The 20,609-nt window shown below is 39.9% G+C and overlaps 1 protein-coding gene across 1 annotated transcript in view; it reads right to left on the reverse strand.

Annotated features, from left to right (window-relative positions):
- Nucleotides 1-20,609, reverse strand: part of HUNK (hormonally up-regulated Neu-associated kinase) — a 74,938-nt gene that overhangs the window by 15,130 nt on the left and 39,199 nt on the right. Inside the window, exons 3-6 of the mRNA XM_073668313.1 lie at nucleotides 8,823-9,115; nucleotides 3,806-3,861; nucleotides 2,681-2,816; nucleotides 793-920 (exon numbers count right to left, since the gene is read on the reverse strand). Coding sequence (XP_073524414.1) covers nucleotides 793-920; nucleotides 2,681-2,816; nucleotides 3,806-3,861; nucleotides 8,823-9,115 — 613 coding nt within the window. The remainder of the gene's footprint in view (nucleotides 1-792; nucleotides 921-2,680; nucleotides 2,817-3,805; nucleotides 3,862-8,822; nucleotides 9,116-20,609) is intronic.

Genomic DNA, 20,609 nt, shown 5'->3' on the forward strand with positions numbered 1-20,609 from the left:
GCAGCCTAAAGACACACCCACAGAGAATGTGAGCCACGCCCCCAGAGAATGACGTGAGCCACGCCCCCAGAGAATGATGTGAGCCATGCCCCCTTAGTAATGGCCATAAAAATTAGCACTAAATATAAAAGCCTATATCTCTGGACATGTATAGCAGATAAAAAATGTATTCCACAGGGGAGCAGTGAAAATAAAAAGCAAAAACTAGCCACTTTTGACCTCATGACAGGTCCCCTTTAAATAACTACATGTAATACTACATTTTTCCTGTAGTGGCCACTGCAGTGAAAATGAACAGTTAACATATGCTGTATTGTAGCAATCAGATAATCACCACATCATCTCTAAAAAATGAGTTATCTGGAATAGGAAACAAATCTTAACATGCAAAACATGGTTTTAATTTTTGATCTACAAAGGCTTATGCCAAAATGTTAATAAAATACGTAAATTAATTCCTTTTTTTATTTCAAATAATAATTGTGATATTTGGCCGTTCAACATGAATTAGAAAACCGAATAGTGACATATTGAGAAAGGGAAAGTGTTAATTTGAAAATCCATCCCAAAAGGCTTGGCTCAGTGTTCAGCAGCTTTACAGAGAAGGCACTACAGGCATTTTTTGTAGACAAAATACGGTGCAATTGCAGACTAATTTTTCCCTTCTTGCAGTTATGGAAAAATGCTATTGCGATTGGCCTAAAAAGCCATCTTTAGCCACAGAAAATGAGAAGCAACATGTGAGCGCTTCGCGGTGCTATGAATCATCTCGGAAATGTGGAGACTACTTACCAGAGGAGAGGTGGGAGGGCAATGGATTCATGGCTTTGTCTACCATCTTCTGATACAAAGCTCGCAAGCTAAATGGTTCAACGGTGAATGGCAACGTGCCCGTCAGCATGGCATACATGTTAACTCCACTTGAAAAAAACAAAAATGGTGCAAGAAAGGTGAATACTGGGTAGAGAAGTAAACTATATACACAGTACGTCATTTATGAGCCAACTTTGGGACCAATACTAAAATAGCAGAAACTGTTTGAAATAAATGCTATTATGTACTTATAACTTTGGCCTTTGTACACAAAAACAATGCATCTCAAGACTGAATTCATAAGAAAATGGTCACACATAGGTTAGCATTGGAGCTGTATACAAAAAACGGTGTATTAATAGTAACAGACGACAAAGCATGTAGTCTGATCCTGCACTCTTAATCAATTTCATCTTTTACCCACTTCTTCATAACATCCATGCAATAGGTTATCAAAAAGGTAATGAACAAAAGAAGGAATTGTAACTGTCGGACCAGACTACATAACATTTGTTTGTAGTCTGTCACCATGGAGACACATAGGTCTGCACAGAAGCTATAAACTTAAAATGGGAGTTTCTTAGAATAGGATAAATTGTAAATGGAATGTGTGAATGTTAGTAAGGTGTATTCACGGAAAGATGTCCAACCTTTACGGTTAAAATAAGCCAGACATTTTTAAATGATGGCAAAGTATAACGTTAAAGGGGTTGTCCGGGTAAAACAATTTATCTTCTATCAACAGGGTAGGTGATAACTTGTTGATCGATGGGGGTCCGACCGATAGGCAGAACAGAAAACTTGGGAGTGGCAGTGCGCATGCCCCACCTGCGCTCCATTCATTTCCTATGGGGCTAATGAGTGCTGCACTCAGCTTTTTCCAGCAGTCCCATAGACAATGGATGGGACAATGGTTGGGTGTCCAACATGAGGTACCATTTCGTAACAAGGATAAAAGTTCCCTGATCTGTTGATTGGTGCCTGTTCCAGAAATCAGACACGCACCGATCAGCAAGTTATCACCTATCATGTGGAAAGGTGACAACTTTTTTTTTCACTGGACAGCCCCTTTAAGACCAAGCAATCAAAATGTTGATCCTTCAAGAAAAAGGACATCTAAAAAGAACATTGAGAATACCAGTCCTAATATACTTTTATTTCTTTAGACAGCTCTTAAAAGCTGCAGAAATCACTCAAGAGGCACATTGGACATTTCCCCTGTTCTTCTGTATTGTAAATATAGAGAAGGTGGGTATTTTAACCATGTAGAAGGACAATCAAGACACCTGGATGTATTAAGGCTCCACTTTAAAAGTAATAACATACAGAACTGTCTAATTGCCTGGTGGTAACAGTCACAGTACAACCATTCCCCCATTTGGTGGCCACGTGTGTCTGTTTTGTATGCTCTCTCCTCAAACAGAAAACCCCAAAAACAAAGTAGACATTTCGTATTATTGCTGGTTATTCGTGGGGCAGCTGGAGCTGGACGGCTGGTAACTCATTAACGTCATCGAGCTTTGCATGTAGTAATGGAGGGCTAACTTCTGGTGAAGGTCATGGATACCAGAAAAAAGGTGAACCGCACCGGCAAAGGACTGTTTATCAGCATTCCAAAGTGTGTTAAGAGGGGAGTCAGAAATGGTAATGTTGTAAGGCGGGTCTCCTTATCATGTCTCAGGGGCAGCAAAGTACCATTTAAGGTATGCACAGACTTTGTACCAACTATAGTTGCTACATAAATCAGAAACCAAACATGAGAAATCTACATTTCATAGGAAATCAAGAATAGCGTTGTATTCCAAACTTTACTTAAATTAGAATCATAGTAGTTTTTTTTTTTTTTTTTTTTTTTTAAACTACTTACATTGACCAGACATCCACCTTGGGTCCATATTTCTTCCTTGCCAAGAGTTCTGGTGCAGCATAGGCAGGACTTCCACACTGTGTACTGAATGGGTCTGTGTAACCCAGGATCCCAGCACAGTTGCTCAATCCAAAATCTGCAATGACACATGTACAAATAAGTAGGCGTGATTGATGGAAGAGAAATTTTAGACTACGTCTATTGTTTTTTTTTTCCTTCAGCACTATATAACTATACAGTTGAGGCCAATATCAGCTGTAGCTATATAAGTTCTCTTTGAATTCTCGCTAGCTTTGATATCCCAAATTTATTTGGTCAAAATTTTTCAAGATGTTCCAAAAATTCTTAATTTTTCATAATTTTTGCCTACAATAGATCGGTTACTTGAATGTTATTCTATAGCATGTGCATTTTACAGGGGTGCCCTTTAAAATCCAGTTTGCTTGTTTGTTTGTTTTTAGTAGCCAGGAACTTCAAGAAAAAAATATTCAAAATGCTGTACTTTTTGGCCACCTCGTTCTTGGATTTGTCCTACTTTTACATTAGAATTACTTGAAATCAGTATCAATATCTGATTATTGCCGGATTACCAGACACACAAGGATGTAATTTGAAGATCATTGGCCTCAATGGAAAAGCTCTAATGGGGCCCCCAATTATTTTAATAGTATTGGTCTTTTCATACAGGCCAAAGGGACTTTTGGGGACCTTTGGACTCCAGTGCCTGGGTGCGACTGCAACCCATGCACATATTGTAGTTATGTCGCTACAGATACTCTAAATTATGGACCACTCAGAAAAGTATATGAAACTCATGTCAGGAGCTGGATTGTGGGACGTTCTGGATAAAGGGAAGTTTACTATAAACCAAATTTCTTAAGCGCTTTTCATTTGGAAAAATTCAACAATTTCAGGAAAAAATATCCCAAGTGCTAATGTGTCGGACGTAGAACTTAACAGGCAGCATACTGCAGAGTCAGCAGCGAAGTTTGGCAGGACAGGGAGGAAGTGGAAAACAATAGGAGCACAGAGGCTCCATTGGGACAACCTCTCTGCTTGGACAGATGAAGAGTAAATGGAGGAATACAATGTTAATGGGAGACTCATTAAAAAAAATGTACATACCGATGAGCTTGATGTCATTGTTCTCGTCTAGTAACAGATTTTCAATCTTCAAGTCTCTGCAGGGAAAGACGATAATTAATGAGTGTGCAGAGTCACGCAGGGGTTAATATCAGATTACAAGTCATTATCATCAAGGCAGAAATTCTTCTCTAGGTCAAGGGAAAAATAGTTGGCCATTATCACGGCAGCCAGCCCTGATATCCCACAGAGAAAAGGCAAGATCACTGGATTGTCTGCTTTGGATCAGTTGATTATCGCAAACTGTCAACACAACAGCAAGTGTTCGATTTCTCTGCAGTGCCCCCACAGGAGAAATTAAGCATTGCATGGTGCCCATTAAAATAAATATAACCGTTCATTGCTGGGTCCTTCAGAGAGAAAGATTTGTGAATGTCCCAAATTGAGGATCCTTCTTTACTAATTTGAATATAGGAAAACATGTGGATTTTCCGAGCTGCCGATGGATTGGTAATGAGATCCGGGATACATGAACTATATAAATGCGGTATTATTATTGACGCGTTTTGAAGCTGACACACAGGTATGTATTGTGTGTCTGTGAATGCAATCATTCACTGACAGCAAGCAGAGATTTTAAAATGAGTGAGAAATTGAAGCGCAAAGTATCTGCCATCTTTCCATTAACTTGCTGCATGGACAAGGAGAACTTTGGGGTCTAGGGTTTTCATGGTTTCTCGATTGGGGGGGTTGCATCTATCAGACATATTCCGTAGAAAAACCATGAATGCCTAATTGCAAATTATTGTACACAAGAAAAGTATGGATTAAATATAAAAGTAAATCCATAAATATGAGGAAAGGGAGAAAAAAAAAGTGCATTGTTGATGGTCTATGAATAAAAGATGGTTTTGTAGAGCGTTTCCACAAGGAGCCACAGGGGCACGTAAACCCCGTACACGTGATGATCTGCGGCCCACAGGCAGCATCACATATAATAGGAACTGACAAATGCATTTTATTCTGTGCAATTACTGTCTGATTGCAGAAGCTTCTCCTCTGTAGCACAAGCGGCCAACGAGCGCTGTTCACTTTCAGTGAAGTGTATTACACAGGGTGGGTAGCAATAGAAGACTTTATTCTAGGGCATGAATGTGAAAGTGCCCCCTTAGATTACTAAAGTCTGAACTGCATAGCAAAACTTAAAAAATAAATAAAATTACCCCCTTCTCTACAATTTTTGTTCCTTTGCGTCGAAATTTTTAACCTTTAGCCAACTATGTTAAAGGGTTTAAGGCAGGGTTCCCCAACTCCAGTCCTCAAGGCCCACCAACAGGTCATGTTTTCAGGATTTCCTTAGTATTGAACAGGTGATGTAACTATTGCCTGTGCTGATGATGGAATTATCACCTGTGCAATACTAAGGAAATCCTGAAAACATGACCTGTTGGTGGGCCTTGAGGACTGGAGTTGGGGAACCCTGGTTTAAGGGACCAGATTAAACTGGGGTTCTCTTCACAGGATACACCCTTAGCTTCCCCTAAAAAAAATGTGTTTCATCATCAGGAAATGACCCAATTATTCAAGTTTTTGTGCTAGCAAAAATACATTTATGTGTTTTTTTTTTTGCATATCACAATTTGTATTAAAATGGAGATCTTGCAATTTTCACATTGGCCACTAGTTTTTAAACACTAACTTCCTGTGGTATCAGGAAATTCACATGTACATTAGCAGCAATGAACAGATTCTGACCCCGTTTTTCTGTACTAAAGCATCTAATGAGTGTGTGAAAATACCATTGTGAATGGAGGGGGAGCCGTCAGTTTTGACATCGACTACTGCGATTGGTGTATCCTGCGTTATTAGATGCGACTAGAGTTGTTACCCGTCATTATAACCCTGCCTTTGATAAGGAAACAGCTGTAAACTCCTCATGAAAGTACAGGAAGTGTCAGTGTGTAAATTGCAAGATTACTATTTTTTTTTTAACTAAAGATCGGGATATGAAAAAGAAAATAATGCAAAGAATGTTTAAAAAAATATATAAAAACTGCATGTAATACAAAAACCTGATTTACACAAGAGCTAATTTTCTGACTATACATTCCCTTTAAAAAAGCACTCCCATCAAAGTTTGTATCCTCTTACTATATTGAAATCATCATATCATATGGCACTGTGCACTTACAATTGCTCGCTTTGCCTTTCTACCAAGTTCTCCTCTTTTCTCTGCTCTATATAGATACAGGAAGTCTCTTGTCCCTGCATTTGTCATTCTCCTCTACAACTTCTGACCCAGCTGCTCCCTCCTACCCCCTGCCATAGACTTTTGCAGTAACTTATAACTTGTGCAGAGAAAATTGACCTCCTGTTTCTACATAGATCTTAGAAGGATTCAGCTAGTCAGTTTTTAATCACGAGATGTCACAGACCTAATGGAAAAGAGAAGAATTAGCTGGGTAGAAAGGCAAAATGAGCAATTGTAAGTACAGAGTGTTCTATATTAGGATGCAATATATTAAGAGGATACAATGGTTGATGGGAGTGCTTCTTTAATACACACTTGAATATGATTTTTCACAAAAGGACGACTGAAGGAGGTGCATTTACTGAATTTACTGGCGGTTCTTATTTTAGAGAGTTAAGCTATTTAGTAAAATAGAAAGCGGCTCAGAAAATTGCGGTCCATGAACTTTCCTTTCTACGCCTCCTTTTGAATTCAGAGATGCGTTGAGAACGAGCGGAGCATTTCCTGTCCCCCCAGAATATAATGTCACAAAACCCCGTCTGCGTGACCTATTTATAACTTCTCTCCTCTACACAAAAGGAGCCAGGTAAATCCTTGTCTTGTCGTGACTGCTCTCTCATTGTATTTATTTCTTCCCGCCTGTCTTTCATGTATTTCTTCCAGCAGAAAAATTTATGAATAATGGAAACTTCACACAAAGTTGTGATCTTTCTGCTAACAATACTGGTGACTCATTCATTCAGAGAATTCCGTATGGTGAAGCCGGCAAACGTTTCCGACAACTAAAATTGTCCTGTCGTAAATAAATGGCCTGTTTTCTGGGAGCGATCTCCTTTTATCATGATAAATGATGGCGTAAACAAGAAGAGAAACATATCAAATGGGTTCTAATCTCAGAGCAATTATCTTCCTTTGTGTCCATCTATAAATAGAGATGAGCTTTAATGGAGAGTTAAAGAGTCAATCCACCAGCAGTCTTCATGTAAATCTTCTGACCTTCAAGTCCTAACCACTCATATTGTTATTAATGAAGACACTCTGACCTGTAATGAATAGAATTGGAAAGCTATGGCTACCATGTAATAATGTAATCTACAGTCAAAGGCACAAATCAGCTTCATATTTAAAGTAAAGACCCCCCGTACACATCAGATTTTAGTTGATGGCAGTCAAATGAGTTCAACTTAATGAACATTGGTAATGCCAACGAATAAACATTTAGTCGCTCAACTTGGCCATACATGCTCGATTATACCAGGCAACGAACGATCGATCTTTCTGGGTATTGTATATTCTTTCAAAAGAAAGATTAGTTTAAGGATGATCGATCTTCCTTTGAACTAAAGATCTTCAGGCTGCCTTTTCGGACGAAAAAATAAAAATACGGCCGACTTCATTTCAAACTATGACTGTCTTATTAGTTGGCTAAAATGATCGCTTGTTCTTTAGTTTTTACCCGATGAATGGTCATTTGGTTTAAATTTTTCATTTTCATCAACTTTAAAAACGTATATGTTTATGCTCCTTATGACTGGCCCTCCGGAGAACCAGAGTATCCACTTGTAGGCCACAAATCTCCATCAGAAGGCAATACTATTTTGAGGTGACTTTGGAATTAATTACGTGGTACAAGTGTCTATTTCTATGGAGAGTGGGAATAATTTCCTATAAAACTAAATTATTTGTATCACCAAGTCCTAAATTAAGAGATTTCCTTTCCCCTGAAACACTGCCACATTAGTCCAGGGAGTGCTTTTGTGATGGAATGGATTTTGGAAAAAGAATACAGCTATTTTTTTCAAATCTTGTGCAGCCCCTTTTAAATCTAAAAAACCCAAGACCGTTTGATTTCTAGGAAAACAGAGACCTGACAATATCATATATAAAAGGTGTGAAAATTAGGCATATAAGATAGACATCATGCTAAAGGTACACTGTCTATCATTTTCTAGACCGTAGAAAAAAATACCCCCAATAAGCCTTCAATGCACTTACTGGATACTTAGCATGTGCTTTCAGAGTTTGATTTTTTAGCATTAATACATCAGATTACTACAAGACAGGTATCATTTTCATTGATATATTCAATGACCTATATAGCCATACTACTTTCAGTAACATTTTTAAAATTAAAACATTTCATAAAATTATCCCATCAGGTTGCCTTTGAGCAAGGTCATACATAACTTAGAAATCTAGGGTTGTGGACTTCACAACAAAGGTCCGAATTGGACTACATTGCAGGAGCCCAATGGGGATGACAAAGGCCCTTTCATCCACTTAGATGCCTTGGTGGCTCTTTACCATGACATCTAAAGGGTTAAGCTGGTATGATCAGACATGACTCCAGTGGGTGTCTGCTGTGTAAAAGAGTTGGCACCGACTAGGTATGGAGCTGACTCAATGAGTGGTCCTTCCATCTTTTGCCATACATACACAGTGGATGTCGGTGGGTGTCATACAGAGAGTAGGGCTGTTTGGCACCAGAACCAACCAGTCTTCGAGCACCATAGCAGCTGCATGATCTGCCACCATTGGTGGTACACCACTGCCTTTAGGTAATTTAATTAACCTGATAAATGAGAGAAGCCATTTTGAATTCATAGAAGCCTAGGCTGATATATGGTAAAGGCCTATAAAGGTAAAGCCGGGACTTAAATTTCCACTGCCAGAGCAAAAAAGACAATGATACACAAGAAGCTGTCTAAGCCTACAATATGGCAACATTTACGGTTTAATCTTCAACCTCAGTTATTTTACTGTTGGGAGCAAGAATACAACATGGATGTCATCAAAACTTATATTCACCTGTGAACAACTCCAGCACGATGCAGATGTTCAACAGCTTGAATCAGCTGCCGGATGTATTTTCTTGCTTCATGCTCTTCCAGTCTTTTCTTTTCATAAATTTTATGCATGAGGTTTCCTCCACAACAAAGCTCCATAACCAAATAATAACTGTTCTCCGTCTCCAAAATATCGAGAAGCTGCGTGATGTTGGGGTGTCGAATCATCTGTTGGATCTGACCTTCTCGACGCAAATTCTTGGTAACATAAGTATCCTTCTTGGCTTTCTTCTTATCAATAACTTTCACGGCCACCTGGACAATAAAAACATTGGTTTATTAACGGTGGGATTTACACATTTCAAAAATTCAAAAAAAGTTCTACAACCAAGACTATTTGTTAGCGTCTGTAATCAAAATGATCTTGTGATTTGGAGAGGTCTCTTTAAATTTTTGTCCTGTTGGTGCACATTCAGGTAATAGAGCAAACCTTATTTTCGAAATCTTTACGGCTAGGGTGTAGTAGAGATGAAAAGAACAGCTCTCATTCTGGAAGTCTGAACAAGTCCACTGAAAGCAGTGGATGGTCTACTGACTTCATGAGGATGTCCAATGTGGATGTCATGGGGAAGCGAGCACTGAGCAGGTTCCCTTGTCAATAATGGTTGATCTTGAGGACTTCCAAGAAGTAAAGAGGTTGTTCAAACAGGCTAGATCATGTACAAATAGGCACATTATTTTAGCCTCTTAAACCAGATCATTACAAACACAGTTTATATCAAAACTACAAAGATATCCAGTTGTTGCTTTAATGGCTTATTCTGAGCGTCTGTTTCATCTGCAGGTATAAAATCCCCAGAGATGTTACACAAGTTTCCTACCAACGTTTTTTTCCTAAGATGCTATTACAAAGCAACTTACTTCTTTTTGATTCTTTACTGGAGCACTTAAAAGGACTGAAATGCTCAGGGATGCAAGCGTGAAGCCTGCGAGTAAAAATATTTAAAGCCTATCTATCATCAGTCAAGTAAAATGGGGTAATGACAAGACAAAGAGAGAGAGGGGGGAGGGGAGAGAAAAAGAAAGCTATAGACAGTGAGAAAAGAAATCTCGCTTTTCTTCGTTGGTTATGGAATTTTGCAGTCATAACTTTATTCTTAATAAATAAACTCTTTCTACATTTGCTGCATTATATATGATAGGGTTGGCCAAATTCTAGCAAAGTACCTACATCATATCCCATGATGTACTGTGCCACCAGGTATAGGGCAAACTAGTGCTATGATCACAATGGCTCCCATAAAATGGCTCCATTGATGAAAACACTGGATCCTGTGCAGGGTTACAAAAATGTGATACTGCCTGTGATACAACCTGAAAGATAGGTAGGTTGCTCCATTGTTGTAGAGATAAGGTTCTGGTCAAGACACAGTCCATTAAAATCATTGTGAAATATTCCATCACATATCAGATTGTGAACGTATTGGTGGAATACATTGTCACTATATAGCGACACACTAAGTGCACTCACTCCATAGAGACTGTAAGGGCACTAAGTGACACCATATAGGTTCCTTGCACACAGATTTGAACATGTGCCACTGGGTTGCTGGTTGTTGGAGGTCATCTCTGGGCTCATCCAGAGATTACAGCTGGTTGCTGGAGGTCCATCTCTGGGTTCCTCCAGAGATTACAGCTGGCTGCTGGAGATCATCTCTGGGTTCATTCAGAGATTACAGCTGGTTGCTGGAGGTCCATCTCTGGGTTCCTCCAGAGATTACAGCTGGCTGCTGGAGATCATCTCTGGGTTCATCCAGAGATTACAGCTGGTTGCTGGAGATCATCTCCGGGTTCCTCCAGAGATTACAGCTGGTTGCTGGAGGTCCATCTCTGGGTTCCTCCAGAGATTACAGCTGGTTGCTGGAGATCATCTCCGGGTTCCTCCAGAGATTACAGCTGGTTGCTGGAGATCATCTCCGGGTTCCTCCAGAGATTACAGCTGGTTGCTGGAGGTCATCTCTGGGGTTCTACAGAAATTACAGCTGATTGCTGGAAGTCCTGACATAGAATCACTCCAAATAAATTTATCTCTATTGGATCATTCGAAGACAAAGCACGTCTACTACATGTAGACCAGCCATGTAGGATCATTTGCTCATATGCATGAGGTTGAAGTCAGTCAAAAACACTGATATTACGAGAAATGGACAACTATCTGATGTGTATAGGGTAGAGTTGAGCAAAAAGATATTTCAGGACCCTAGAACAGAGTACTGCAAACCTCTTACTACCTGCAACAGCTCTGGTGCTTTTTCTGATTAGTATGCCTACGCGATGTCATGCGTTCATCGCGCCACAATATAACGACATCATGGGGTCAAATAATCAGGAGAGGTGCGAGCAGTAGGAAGTTCGCAGTTCTCTGGTCTGGCAGCAATGGACTACAGACATGGCCACTGCACCAGGATCCTGCAGATCTTTTTCCCTAACTCTGATATCGGGACATCCTGATCCTTTTGTTTCTATGGGACTGTAAAGTCACGGCCAGGAGGTGCCTGGCAGTGGCTTTCCCCCTTCTCTCCACTGAAAGCACAAGAACGCTCAGGCAAGAGGAGATAAGCCACTGACAAACGTTGAGTGGCGATTTCTTCCCTCTTCCCACTAAAAACACTATGTTTGGCCGAGTTCATCTGTATGGCCGTAGGTTACTTTTAGGTCCAAACTGCTGTAAAAACAATTGAGATTTTCTATTCTGTAGAATTTGTTGCTCAGATATAAAAATAAAGCAGCAGAAAGTGGCCCTTAATTTAATAAAAATCCTTATTATTTGAAAATATTATTTCACTGCCTTTTGTGTGCAGGAGCGTATTGATCTCGTGCCCGACCGGGACATTTGACTGACAGAATTATTTACTTTCTGTGTGTCAGATGAAAAGATAATGGTGTTCTGCTCCCCTCCCCTTAATCTGTGCTCTATTTGAGCCCAAAGGCATTAGAGACCACCAGCGATACATAAAATGCTGATTGTTTTAATTAACAATACGGCAGCAGCAGGTGATAATATTATTTTATCGTGGAGGCAATGATGGCAAATTACACGGGGCTCCTATAAATCAGCAAGTCCTCCATATCCTCCAAGGCGTCATGTGGGTTTTATTAATAATTTAGTGTTTGTGTTAAATGAACTGAGTCGGTCAAAAGATATGAATCCAGCAGAGTTATTACTTCACTGTGAACAGATTTTTAATAATTTATCGGTATTTGCTTTTAGCCTCTCAATGACCCTCGATGCGAATGTTCAGGAAGTGAAAGTGCAAATTTTGGGAAGACATGCTAAAATCTGGCAAATGAAACATAATCGCTAATGGTAGAGTCATCACCTACTAACGGATGAGATATAAGGTCTTCTGCTGAATAGGTTTTACCCCTGAACCCATAAACAGCGTCCACCCATTTTATAAGTATATTAGAGAGGGAGGAAATGGGGGACAAGGAGGTACACAAACCTAAATTGTGATGCCCTGGTCTACGGATTATTATCACTTTAAAAACAGATTTTATATCATTTTACGATTTACAGAAATAGTTTAAATAAAGCTGAGGAAAGATCTTTCACATGCACTCAGTTATAGCCTGTATCATAGTCCAGAGCTGCATTTATAATTCTGCTAGCTGATATTCAAAACAATCAGTAGGCTGGTTAACAGACACATCATTAACAGCTCCGCTGAGCTTCCATAATTATTTCTAGAATTACCAGTGAGTATAGCTATGGAGCATGTAGGGATTTTTGGTAGATTTCAGCTTTGATGCCTGAAGAATAGTGAATGCAGCTCTGGAGTATAGCACAGTATGTAACTCAGGATCAGTAATGTAATGTACTGTACTGTACTGTATGTAGACGGTGACTGCACCAGCAGAATCAGTGCAGCTGTGGAGTGTAATTTAGGATCAGTATAAGATATCTTAAAGCCTTTTTATTCTAATTCCTACAAATTGCTCTTCATATACACAAAAGCAATCTTATTAAACGGTCAAAAAAAACTCTGTTTAAAAAGATTTATTAAGATTAATGAGCTTTTAAACCTTCCAAGAAAGTCACAATACTAAATATATCGCATGTGTGTTCCTGGAAGGAGAGAACATTACTGTGTTATGGCTTTGAACCTGGGCCGGTTAGATAAGTGGAATAAGTTATCATGTGCATTACACATAATTCATGCTGTTAAACAGGTTTCAAAATAGCTATAGGCCTCATTTTTGGATACCAAGTTCAAACAAGATCAGGGTCCAAATCAAGGTTAAGATTTGTATCACAGAAGTAAGTTTAAAGGTTTGACAATGATTGACAAGGACATCAGATTTATAACACAACACTACGTGCAACATATAAAAGTATGCAAAAAGAATAAAAGCATCAAAAATCTATTCCCGGAGATAAGTATGCTAAAAAGAAACCTCTGACTATCACTGCAACCTTTGATTTACTCATATATGATCATATAAATATTTCTCTAAATATTTTTTTGAAGGATGTCGTCTATGTATCGCATCTAGTAAAAGGCATGGGATGTGAAAACACGAGTTTTTAGTGTTCACTGTCTCATAAGTGATGTTCTGCCAACCTAGATAAGATGTATAGGAAAATCACAGCTCTTCAGTAAAAGGACTGACTTCCAAACTGCTACATTCAATCACATCTCAGGAACAGGTGAGGGGGTGATAAGTAGGTTAGCTGTCCGAAACCATTACTTTCCCACATAGCAGCTAGTTTTCACAAAAAGCTATGTTTTTCACTAGAGGGAACCTGTCATGAGGTTTTACCAATATGAACCACGGCCACCTCCATTAAACCTTCTTTCACAGCATACTATATCTGTCCGCAATCAACTCTGCAAGGCACCAAAAAGACCTTTTATTATACTCAGATGGCAGGTCCAGTCCGATGGAAGTCACTGGTCTTGATCCTTTGCCTCCTCTCTTTTTACGATAGCCTTCTTCCTTCCCTGCTTCATGTGGATGACGCGTCCTACGTTATCTGCACAGTGTCCCACAATCGCTCTCTTGCGCAGACATACATCTCTATGCCCTGCCGCGGTCAGAGCAAAGCCGTGCAGTGTGCATGTGCCAGCTGTACCAATGGGTCATTGGCGCTCTTTGGCCTTTCCCGATGCACGTGTGCTACAATTCTGTGCTCTGACCTTGGCAGGGTAGAGAAAAGTGCACCTGCTCAGGGTAGGAGAACGGCGATGGTGGGAAGAGAGGAAGCACTGGATCAAGACCAGAGACGCTCATCAGCATGGTCAGGGAGTAAAATAAAAAGGTCTTTTTTATGCCTTGCAGAGGGGAGTGGGGACATACATACATACAGCATGCTAGAATGCTGTAAAAGAGGCTTTAAAGGTGGTGGTGTTACTTTATATTGGGAAAACCCGGTCTCAGGTTCCCTTTAACAGATGGAATGAAAATTGCATTCAGAATATAAAAAGGGTCAATAAATAACTAACAACTAACTGAGATGTAATATACATATTATTATTATTATGTAGTCCAAATATATACAGTTTTATTGCTTTTATAAAACTCCAAGGGATTCAAAACCAAAAACAGCCTCTTCTGGGCACAAAGGTATCACAGCAAATAAACAGTTCATTTAGCAGGCACATATGTCAGTGAAGGATCACTAAAACAGATTACAGTCCTCTCTCCTGGAGCAAACTTTATATACACAGAAGAAGTATGGTCCCACCAGTCTCGGTATCCCCTTCAGCCCGAGCTCCAGCAGCTTCCAGCGCCAAACAGGAATGTTCAACTTCGTGCACAGTTCATACTGAACAGGCTGCAACATCCACACGGTTCTCTGCAGCTCAAACACACAAACTGCTCAGATTTTCTAGCTGACCCATGCAGTCTCCATTCAGAGAGAGATTCTGTTATGTCTCGCTCCTAGTTCCAGCTATAGCTCACATTTTGGCTGGTCACTCACCAGCAGCACCCTCAACTCTGCCCAAAATCCAGCAGATTGAAAACTAGTGAACACGGGCTCTGATTTTTGGTCAAGGCTAGCCAGGTGCATATAATAAAGACCTGCAGAACTAGGATTTAACTCTGTCCTAGCTAGCTTTGCTACAATATATAATTCTATAAAACAAAAAACAAAACATGGATCTTACCAGCTGTCTGCAATGGAACAAGCATTGTGATGTCCATGAGCTGTGACTGATCTATAATACCTGTCATAGTCCATGAATAAAAGGGTCACGGTTTGAAAAATTTGCATTTTTACCTCTTTGGGAGAACATTTCACTCCCAGACACAACAAAATCAGTAGTAGTGAAGCCAGAAGGACCCTAGACAATAGATCATTAGCTGCCAGAAATAGGTGGATTCAGCCAATCTTATGTGTATGACCAACTTATCACAACTATAGGCACCGATTCCCATTATTGTAATCTCATTCTCGTCTATGTATAATTTCCATTGATCTATTCTGAGGTTCTTTCCAAAATAGATAAAGTAATCCAAGCCCAATTATATAAAATCGTACTGAAGCAAAACCTGAGAAACCAGCTGGCTGTTAAATGCTGACTTCAATTAAAACTGAACTTTACGATCACGGGGTGCAGAGAAAAACTGGTCACACAGCATATTCGCTGAAAGATCTGGAAGCACATAGCAGCCAGCTCCAATGAAACACTGAGCGGATGAGGTGAGGACCACACTTATATATCTAAGGCTGTCACATCACATATGCATCGCCTGGTGTGGTGTGAAGTATTATCCTGCTGTAAAGTTCTGCAGAAAAAAAAAACATATGCGCGAGGCTCTAACAGTGAGACGCTCTGCAGGGAGCAAGCAGCACTGCGTTCCTTCTACCATGCCGTGACATCCAGCAGAATGCGGCGTGCCAACCTAGAACTGAACGGTCATAAGTTGCAAAGTTTGCAAATCTTGTAATAATATTTATAGAGAAAGTTGTTTCCCTCAGGGTAAAGAAAGCGAATACCAAGGAAATTACATGGAGACTACTGGATCAGAGAAATATACATCTGGGATGTTTCCAATATTGCAAAGTCCACAGAACAGCAGACTAAGGAGGCCTCATACACATGGTTGCATTACTGCTTTGTATGAAGACGTAATAAACCACCCATATTTTTTCTGTACCTTAATATGCCTCCAATTTCATCATTTTGGTAAATTTTGGATATGCCAGGTTACATTAGATGCCGTATTATGAAGAAGCAGCTCTAGAAGTATTTCTGGATGAAGGTACCATATGATCATGGAGCTCTACCGGGAAGGCTTCTTGTGATACATGCTCAATGCATGAGGTCTGATGGACAACATGGAGGAGCCAGTACTGTGACTTATGGGTTGACTAGATCATGAAATAGTTCATAATGAGCTCTTTCCTCTAAAAGCAAAAACTATCTAGCATTTTCTTTTGACAGATATTCTATTCACATGATCCTCAGCTCTTTTGGAAACTCAGCCAATATGATTTCTGCCACAAGGGTTCTCACTCCCAAAGATATAGTTAACCTACCTAGTGATCAGGAAGTATCACCGCATACTTAAGTAGATTAAGAAATTACCTAGAAAATGACACAACAGACAAGACTAAAAGCAGATTAATGACAAGAGGATCACAGTTTTACGTCTGGGACAGTGTACGTGTGGCAGACTATGACTGCACATGGCACATGATATGACATTCACTGTGTTCGTGTCATGGCTCGGTGTGGGGAGTCGATCCGCTGACCTGTTGCTCCATGATCGGTTCCTCTGTCTCCTGAGCTAGTGCCTTTTCTTCCCGGCCCAAATGACCAGCTAGAGACAATCCACACCATAGATAAACATGTTCAACTGACTTATATGAGCATTCTAGGGATGTCAATGAGGGACCGTTACAGAGTAGGCCAAGTTGAAATCCAAATTAATTCACTTTCTCTTGATGGAAGACTTGGTGGACCATTGGAGGAAAGCAACAGGAGAACATTTTGTGTTACCAGCTAAGGTATTTCAATTCTAGGCCACTAATATTCCCCCTTCCTTGGCATCAAAAATAAATAATCCTAATATCTCGCCATTTTGGGTTATAAAAAAATTGAAATAAATACTTTACGAGTAAAAACTGTATCTCGCCAATCTGTAATATTACATTTCGTTTTTTGGAGATTTTCCATTCATTCCCGTGCAGTCAGATACAGTCCATGAAAAATCTGTCTTTTGTATGGAACGGAAAGCAGCAACCTGATAGCCCCTAATAATGAGAGGGTTTCAGCTACGAGGGAAACTCAATCCGAAAGAAAAACAAACCGCCAAGAGTTTACCGAGTTATTTCCCTCTGTTAGCAATTTGGAATAGTCTGGTTTCCTCACACATTGAAATGTATTTTTCAGATTAAAATAGCAGGGAGGGATTCTAATAGAAAAATGATGTAAACTTTATTGAGGGTGGATTTTTGATATCTGATCCCAAACAGAAAATCAGTAAAGTTATACAAATTTAAGGATCCCAAACATCCTTCCAACCAGATGGCACGATGGCAAGTACCGTAACAATGCTCTTTCGATAAATACAAAAATTTGTATTTATTTAAAGGCCTACAATAAGAACACATGGGACCATTATCCATCTCTTTATACCAACTTTTTGGATAAACCACCATAAAAAGAAGTGGATGGGCTACCATAGTATAAGAGTTCAAAAGGGGAGGGGAAGCGAGCAGCCCCCAAACAGATGAACCAAGACAACATGATTATGAATATACAAAAATATTTTATTAATTAAAAAGGACATACAAGTGAGGTGAATGGATAACATACTAGGGGATACACAAGTGAACATCCCTGGAGCACACGGCCAAAGTATTATGTACAACGGTATATAGAAGAGATCGGGTAGTAATTATCATAGGGACCTAATCTGGTCTAGAGGCCTCGTATATGCCAGCGTCAAGAAATACAACTAGCGATCACTAAGAATCTATGTATATTCCAGTGCCTACCCATATCAGGCACAAGTAAATTACCTGAATAGTGTGCGGTACCCACACTATTCAGGTAATTTACTTATGCCCGATATGGGTAGGCATTGGAATATACATAGATTCTTAGTGACCGCTAGTTGTATTTCTTGACGCTGGCAATAAATTGATAATGGGTTTTTACGTACAAAGTGTAGCATCTGTGTTCAAAAATCCCTTGACATTCACTTTTAATGGGCATCTTACACTTCATGTCTTTTCATCATGAACGATCATTCTAAATTCTAAGAAAAAATACAAGTCAGACCTAATGCAAGTCTGTGCGGCATAAAGAGGCAGTCAATGGTATGGCAGATGGAACACATGCTGCAAATACCCTACAATGGTAATACCATTAGATAATAATACTATAAAACTAAATGTATACAGCTACTGTAGTGGTGTGAGGCTAAAGCTAAAAGTTAGCATTAAGATCTGGTCAACTTTCTTGAAAAAGAAAAATAAATTGGTCAGTAACGAAGAGACAACTAGGTCCATGTGCCCAAAAATGTAATCTATGTGATAGTGCACATAGGCAATTTTCTTTGGGGCCTACTAGGAAAAAACAATTGTGGTATACAATACTTTGGATCGGTTTATGGACCAGACCGGTGCAGGTGAAGTGCAGTCAGATCTTACACGCATCGGCTACGTGCGTGATCACCGGGAGCCAGTCACGTCTCTAAGCTGCATACGTGACTGGTCCAATAAGTTCAGGACTACTCTGATCTTAGGCTAAGGGGAAATTCACAATCATATTTTCAGTCCGTGTGTACAACGTACCATACACGGACTGACATTAGTTGCATAAAGAGACAGTGAAATCCAAAATTTGTGTGCGTGCGCAGAGTTCAGCCCTCATATGAACTTTAGCCTAAGTGACAGTCACTCATAATATATCAAATAGTGTGAAAGAAGAAGGAAAAAAATACTAGAAATTAATTCAAGACTTGTCAGGACTTGAAACCTTGTTCAGCTTTTCATATAGATGTAACATAGATAGCTGACAGATGGAGGAAGACAACATGACAGGTGAAGCACTTCTAAGGGGTCCATTCACACTGTGCAAATGACAGCCGACCAGCAACATGTTTGCCAGCTCAGGTCAGGAGAGCAGACAGCCAGTATGAGGTTTACGATCCGATCCTCCCACGCGAAATACGGCAGTCAATCTCTGCCCTAAGGCTATGTTTTCACGATGAGTTTTTGATGCTGCGTATTTTGCTTTTTTTTACATAGCATAAACTGACCCTCCGTGCATGTTGAAAATCCGCAACATATCAATTTCTCTTTCGGATACGCTGAGTTTTGTGTGTGTATTTTCCCCTTAGATTTGCATTAGATGCAAAAAATCCGCAAGTAAAAAAAAAAAAAAAAAACACATTTGTTTTTAGTGCTTTTCTGCAATATCAAAAACTCACCGAATACTCATCTTGGGAACGTAGCCTAAAGGGGACTGGTCACCTCCAAAGACGCTATATACCTGCAAATATACGGACAATTTGCAGGTAAATAAAGTTAAAATCCTATTTAGCCAGCTTGCTGGAGGAGCGGCTACAAGGAGAACAGGAATCTTTATTCTACCTGCAGCCGCTTGCTTCCAGTTATTGGGGCGGTGCAGGGAGCCACCGCTCACTATGTAATGAGTGCACTGTAGTCACTCCCCAGAACAGTGATTAACAGCGTGCTCTTCAGGGTATGTGTGCAGATCAGGCTGTCAAATCCATGTGCCGGGGGAGTGATCACAGATTACCCTTATAATTGCAGGTAGATGTAGATAGTGTTTCTGGACATGACAGGTTCCCTTTAAATGAGGCGTAATGAATAAGGATATCTGGAGTACTGAAACTGGCTATGAAAGGATTTTCTGTTGGGCCTTGGCTTTGACACTGTAATGAGCCCCAAAAAATCCAGCAGAAGACAACCCCATTTGTCACTCGGGTCTACTCTTTATGGGATTATCCACAAACACACTATTACATTTTCTATATTAAACATTCTGTGTGTAATGTGAATCCTACTATTTGGGGAATATTGGATCACGAGCATACAACCGCCAGATGGACAGTTGAGAAGTAAAGGATCTACGATAATACACAGGCACGTGCGACTCCTGACCTGACTACAACCTTCCCAGCAGCAGGATTTGGTCACTTTCGAGCCTTCGGTAATCCCTAGCGTGTCTGGTACAGAAAGGCTCAGTAATGTCATTTCAGTGTCTGCAAGATTTACAAAACTGCCGTGCAACGTTCTTTAATTTTTTTTTCCAGTGCACTGGGAAAAGGGGCCCCGAATAAATGAGCTGCGGGTATTCAGAATGTATTCTTAGCCGTGTATTAATCTCATATAATCACTAGGTTATTTTTAGAAATCCATTATAAAAAGGTCCAATTCTGCATAATCTGCATTATAAACACTCATTATGCCGAGGAGTGTAGAGAGCAGTGTGAGTGGGCGGCTTGTCTTTGTGGACTTCTAATTGAACATATAAATGAAGCTCTCTAATAAGAATGAAGAGCCGAGCGTCATGTGCGTTCAGTTCCTCTGTGTACTATTTATAACGGGACCTTGGGCTGAACAAATAGTTCTTGCTTCTAAGTGTCCTGATTTAATAGCTTGGATATAAGTCGATCACCTGATCACATCTCCTTTTAAGTCTCTTGTGATACTGGATAACCCAACCAAAAACCAAGTCCGATACTTGTTTGGCACCAATCGACTCTCGAAAAAAAATAAACGATCGTGAGGTTTTCTCTGTCAGTGGTTGTCCAATATTAT

The sequence above is a fragment of the Phyllobates terribilis genome, unplaced genomic scaffold, assembly GCF_046119375.1.
Source record: "Phyllobates terribilis strain yellow unplaced genomic scaffold, ASM4611937v1 Scaffold_2__4_contigs__length_985480577, whole genome shotgun sequence".
In the NCBI taxonomy this organism is placed as follows: Eukaryota; Metazoa; Chordata; class Amphibia; order Anura; family Dendrobatidae; genus Phyllobates; species Phyllobates terribilis.